This window comes from Phyllobates terribilis, unplaced genomic scaffold (assembly GCF_046119375.1).
Source record: "Phyllobates terribilis strain yellow unplaced genomic scaffold, ASM4611937v1 Scaffold_7__3_contigs__length_470593459, whole genome shotgun sequence".
NCBI lineage: Eukaryota > Metazoa > Chordata > Amphibia > Anura > Dendrobatidae > Phyllobates > Phyllobates terribilis.
This window is the reverse complement of record NW_027362767.1, coordinates 79,829,942-79,835,941: the sequence shown is the minus strand read 5'-3', so window position 1 is coordinate 79,835,941 and position 6,000 is coordinate 79,829,942. Positions and strand designations below refer to the sequence as shown.

The following is a 6,000-nucleotide window of genomic DNA, read 5'->3' as shown; positions in this document are numbered from 1 at the left end:
CCCTATAAACTATAATGGGCGCCTGTTCTGTTTGAGAAGAAAAAAAAATGAAAAACTGAACACGTATGTGAAAATCGGATGTGTGAATGAAGCTTTATTCTGCTGTACATGTCCATTCCTAGACACAATAGCAGGCTTTGGAACATGCAAGAAATGTGCTCATTGTGGCTGCTACTTCTACAGACAGCAGTTCAGAACAATTCCATGTTAGTCAAGTCGCATCCATCTGGAAAGTTCTGATTTTACAGTCTGACCACAAGAGGGCGCAATACAATTGGTTAAAATGTCATTTTCTCACAATGCACATTTAGCTTGTATGTGTTGTTACAATGTTATTATTTTTATTAATATTATATATTTGATAAATAGAAACAGATGTTTAGATAATGGTTTAAACAGGTGCAATTCTGCGGAACAGTCACATATTATATAGAAGGGACCAGGGGTGAACATACCATTGGAGCAACCTGTGCAGCTGCTACCTAAGAGGTAAGGGGGCCACATGCACCTCCAAAGCAGGTGGAATTGTGCATTCTGATGAATTATTAGGCTTCAATTACATATTGTTTCTGCACATCAGAAAACAAGTGTTGGGCTTACTCAGACATCTGTGGATTTTGGTCCAATTTCGGACTGCAATGAACAGACTGGCCGCAGCTCTCCCGACCTGAGCGTGAGAGCCTCATACATATATATGAGATCTGCGGCCAGTCCATGCATTGCGGTCCATGATCGTACCGAGATCCACGGACGTCTGACAACGCCATTATGAAAAAGACTCTTACATATAATGAATGACCCCAAATGAATGTTGTCAAAGAAAAGATGTAGGTCATGTTCACATAGCGTTTTAGGCTACAGTCGAGAATTATGTCTGCAGTCCTGGAAAACGGGATTCGGACAATGGCACTGATGGGACCATTGCCTTTAATGATGCAGACTGAGTCGCCATGTGCTCTGTTGGACCTCATTTTTTACCTTATTTGAGGAGGGCACCAAGGTGCAGTCAAACAAGTTTTGGTGGAAACTGCTGGAAGTTATGACAAGTTGTGGCATACCTTCCACTAAAAATATTACTCCAGTCATTGGAGTAGGATTTGTGGAGAAGCGAACAGAGACTCAACTATGGCCCTTCATCAACATTGGTGTGAATAATGCCACTCTTGATGACTTGGAGTCTGAGTCTTTTTTTTCCTGAGTTTTTGGAGCAGAAACTCTTCAAATCCTCTTCAAAAACTTGGGGCCTGATTAATCAAGACTGGCATTGGTCACACCGGTCTAGATAAGGGGGCGTAGTGGAGTCAGATGATCCTGATCCATGAAGAAGTGCTCACCACTTTATGAATCAGGAGTGCCGGACGAGTGGTGTACACCCCAGTGAGTGCCTCACCACAAATCCTACTCCAGTCCCTGCTGGAGTAAGATTTGTTGCATAGCAAATGCCACCACTCATCATGAATTTATCGAGCGGGGGTCGCCTCTCCCCGTCCCGCTCCTTCTCTGCCTAGTTTGACAGAGCTGTGCGAAAATAGCAGAGAACGCCAAAAGTTGGAAAATTTTAGCGCAGCCTCAAATTGCACCAAAATTATGCAACTTTGCAAAACTTTTTACGCCAATGTAAAAGCTTCGTTGAATCGGACCCTCGGAGTTTCAGATCAGCTAAAATAATTTTGTGCACCATTAAAAAAAAAAAAAAAAAACCCAAGCTTTTCCTAACCATAAAGGGTTGTCTTAACTTAATGTCTTCATTTTTGGGGCGCGGTTGAAGACTTACCAATATCATGTGTCATTTTATTCGAAAAAGGTGCAAAAAAAAAAAAGCATATTTTACTTTGCCCTAAATTCTTCATCAAACATTTGTGATAGTTTGGTGCAAAGTCCACAAGCCACAATGGAAATGTCCCCAAAAAATGTCAAAAACGCAATAAATGAGGGAAAAAGTTGCAAAAAAAAAGTGTCCGTGTAGTGTAGGACATAAACCTCTCACAGCTTGCGGCTTTTTCCTCACTTTAAGGACCTCATTAGTGGTGTCACTTGAAGAGACATGTGTCCCTTCTGTCACGAATCTCTACAGACTACAGAGACAGTGAGGAGATGTTGTCAGGGTCACAGGAGAGGACGCCGAGGGGTTTCTCCTGGTTACAGCTGATTACAAGCCAGTCGATCCAAGACACACCCCTTCTATCGCTGCAAAGTGGCAGCTTCCCAATGGGCTGGACCAAACCAAAACACACAACATAGGGGTGGGCGTGGTGAGCGGACGGGGCATTGGATTGTTGTGCGCTGCGGAGGATCACTCCCGAGGACGGCGGCTCCATGCGCGGGCGGCACAGCCGGGGAGCGGGGCCCGGGACGGGACATGAGGCTCCGCAGTAGCCACAATGGCCAATGTCAGGGTAGCGCTGCGGGTGAGGCCGCTCAGCAGGAGGTGAGTGCTGTGTGCAGCTGTGGGGAGGACTACTGCTCCCAGCGCAGTCAGGGCATGCTGAGAGTTGTAGTCGCACAGATACAGATAGTAATGACAGGAAGTAATCCACTTCTCAGTATATGGAGCTGTTCTGAGGGCTCATATTATGTGCAAAATTCTCACTGAATAAGTTAGAGTTAAATTTAGCGGAGGAGACCTCTTAAAGGGGTTGTCCAGTGTTAATATATGTATATTTTTTGTTTCTTAGACATAAGTAATATATAGGTGGAGACGTCCTGAGGATCGAACTGCCGCAAAAGTGACAACTTTGCCGCCTGGATGTTACAGGACTACCGTGATCGGCTGCAGCAGTCAGATGACTAGAATCACGGCTCATCGGATGTTCTCTGATGACGTGACGTTCCAGATATCTGACAGCTTCAGTGGTCACGTAATATCCAGGCGGCGCTGACCAATAGCGGGGCCGGCGCTGGATCCGCGGGGGAGGGGTGCCAAGGCTACAGTTATAACCAGGCCCTGGAGATTAGGGGGGCCCTAAAGGTCCCATAGAACTAGACCATTACTAAAAAAGATCCCTGAAAGTTTGGGGCCCTTGCACAAGTTACAGAATTTTTTTTCTTCCAATTTTCTCGTACATGGAGAAATAAATCTTCTCTATTCTGACATTCTGTGAAGACCGGACTGCACTCGGATGTCATCTGAATGCAGTTCTATTTTTTTTTTTTTCTGAACCCATTGACTTGCATTGCAGATTTTCATCCGCCCTTTGATCAAAGTCTGTCTCCGTGATTTTTCATGGACCTCACAGTCCTTGAAAAAATCAGACATTTGAATGACAAATCACAGATGCGAGTGATGTCCATGAAAATTACGGATAGCGATCGTATGCAAAAATCACGTCTGAATGAGCCCTAAGGCAGAGGTGACTGAGCCTCACATGGTGGGTATCATTGAAGTTAAAGGGGTATTCAGCTTTACACAAATTCTCACCTATCCACTGCGCTGGTGACACCCGTCCGATCCGTGTGGGCCCCACTGCTGGATTCACCCCCCATTCCAAACAGAGGCACCGTGTCCCCCATTCACCCCAGAGGCCATGGCTGTGGAGGACTTCAGCAGACGCATGCCCTGCAAGGTCTAGGGCACTGACAAAGGAAGTCGAGTGCTTCACCAATTCTACCTTGAATGGCAGAGCGTCAACTGGGAATGCTCTCTATTTAAAGGTTTATTCCCAAAACATTTTTATCCCCTATCTAGAAAACCAGGGATAACTTGCTGATCGCTGGGGTTCCGACCACTGGGACACCCATTCAGGGACATATTATTGGTGCAACCTGCGCATTCGCACAGGGGCCCATTTTGACCTCCAAACACAGGTGGCATTGTGCATTATGCTGAGCTTTTGGACTTAAAGGCCCATATATTGTTCTTGCACAGGAGCATATTCTGTCTGCCAGTGCACCCATTGATTTCTAGATCTGACTTTGCAGAGTCCCGTCTTGATTGCAGTAGGGATCCCTATTGCAGAGCGCTGATCTCAGGATCACATAAGGGTCCCAATGTGTGGACCCCAAGTGATCAGAAAGTTATCACCTATAAAATGAATAGGGGTTAACTTAATATTTTGTGAATAATCCATTAACTCCATCTGGCCCTATTTTTGCAACTGGGTGAGGTGAGGAGACATGGGACCCTTGTCCTTTTAATTATTGGCGGTCCCAGTAGTCAGTCTGGTACAAATCTAACATGGTAAATAGGAAGTGATACATTGTTTAGCCCATAAGGTTACAAGATTACTTGTCTGTATGGGATGCAGCTGGGCAGGAGAGATTGAGCTTTCTTTTCCCTTTTTGGTGAAATAAATGTTTCAGACAGATGTCCGCCTGTACAGAAATGTATTTGGCTCGCTGAAAGTATCTCCTATTCATGTGTGGCTGTCACAATATGATCTCTGTGTTCACTGCAGAGAAAAATCCTTCATCCCCACACTGTGAAGTCAGAGACGTGTGGAGAATTATCTATTTTTCAACAAAACATCCTACGTTTGGAGAACCCAAGAATGAGGCAGACTTCCTTAAAATCCATTTCCTGTTGCTTTTCCAGTCCCCCTTGTCTGGGTTTTAAATTGCTATGTGAGGAGAGCCGCTGGGACGGGAGAGATCATGTGACCACCCAAACTAGCCCTCCAGTCTGAGAATACAGGTTCTGTGCAAAACCATTGTCAGGGAACACACCATGTCTGCTGAAGATGCAAGATACCATGGTTTCTCACTCATTATGCTTTCAGTGTATATATACTGTACTAAAAAAAGGGTAATATATAAGATTGTAAAAATTGCGCATATATAAATATATATATGCTATTTTTACAATTTTATATATTTAACTTTTTTTTTTTTTCCACAAACAGTTGAACAATGGTAAAGTGACGCCAGACAAGAGTCCATAATTTACAGTAATTTACTGTAATCAGTGGGTGCAAAAGTACCTTGCAGGAGCAGTTTTACAGGTTGCACTTTTTGGGGAAAAAGTTCTGCAGTGTTTTGTTTTTTTTTTGTTTGTTCTTTCTCCAAAGCTAGCTGTACAGGAGATGGCTGCTGTTTAAATGTTTGTTTTGCAGACCTGTATCTCTCCCAAGTCTCCCATACCTATAAGGCTAGGATCTACCAAAGATTCATGTGATTTTTAAGAAAGGGGGAAAGGGAGAAGGACTCGGGCTAGACTCCTGTGACCATGACTCCCCTGAACATAAAAGAATTGGGCATGTAAATTACAACTGCACAATCTTTTTTTTTTTTTCCCTGAAATTAAATGCCTTAGAAATCTGCAGTGCTTTTATGCACTGTTTTGAGTTTGGGGAATTTTTAAAATCTACTCTATATGTCTATTTGCTGTAGAAACTTCTGCCAATTTAGGGTGCTGCCAGAATGTTATCGTCTGCTGACAGTTTTGTTGGGACAGTGATGAGGACAGCATGGTGGCTCAGTGGTTAGCACTGTAGTCCTAGGTTCAAATCCCACCAAAGACAACATCTGAAAGGAGTTTGTATGTTCTCTCTGTGTTTGTGTAGGTTTCTGCTGTTTCCCCTCACTATTCTCAATAGGGAATTTTGATTGTGGGAACAGTGACAATGATGGATGGTGCTTTTATAATAATAATCTTTTTATATAGCACCAACATATTCTGAGGCACTTTACAGATATTATCGGCACTGTCCCCATTGGGGCTCGCGATCTAGATTCCCTATCATTATGTCTTTGGAGTGTGGGAGGAAACCGGGGGATGTCGTCCTTGGTGGGACTTGAACCCAGGACCCCAGCGCTGCAAGACTGCAGTGCTAACCACTGAGCCACCATGCTGTCCCATAAATAAGCTCTTCCTGCAGATCTAAAATCGGAAAACTTCTCGGAAAATGACCTGTTGGGATTTTAACACCATTCCTTGAGACATTCGGAGGCTCCTTTTATGTTGGTGGCTCAGTGGGGTCGGTTCTTCATGTGATGATCCTACACTTTTGTGTTTTTATAATGGAAACCAGGGCACAAATGTGCACAGAGGATTAGAGGATTGCT

The 6,000-nt window shown here is 44.0% G+C and overlaps 1 protein-coding gene across 1 annotated transcript in view; it reads left to right on the top strand.

The window, feature by feature from the left end:
- The first annotated feature begins 2,234 nt into the window (after positions 1-2,234).
- STARD9 (StAR related lipid transfer domain containing 9) overlaps positions 2,235-6,000 on the top strand; it is a 157,976-nt gene continuing 154,210 nt past the window's right edge. Inside the window, exon 1 of the mRNA XM_073638857.1 lies at positions 2,235-2,428. Coding sequence (XP_073494958.1) covers positions 2,382-2,428 — 47 coding nt within the window. The 5' untranslated portion in view covers positions 2,235-2,381. The remainder of the gene's footprint in view (positions 2,429-6,000) is intronic.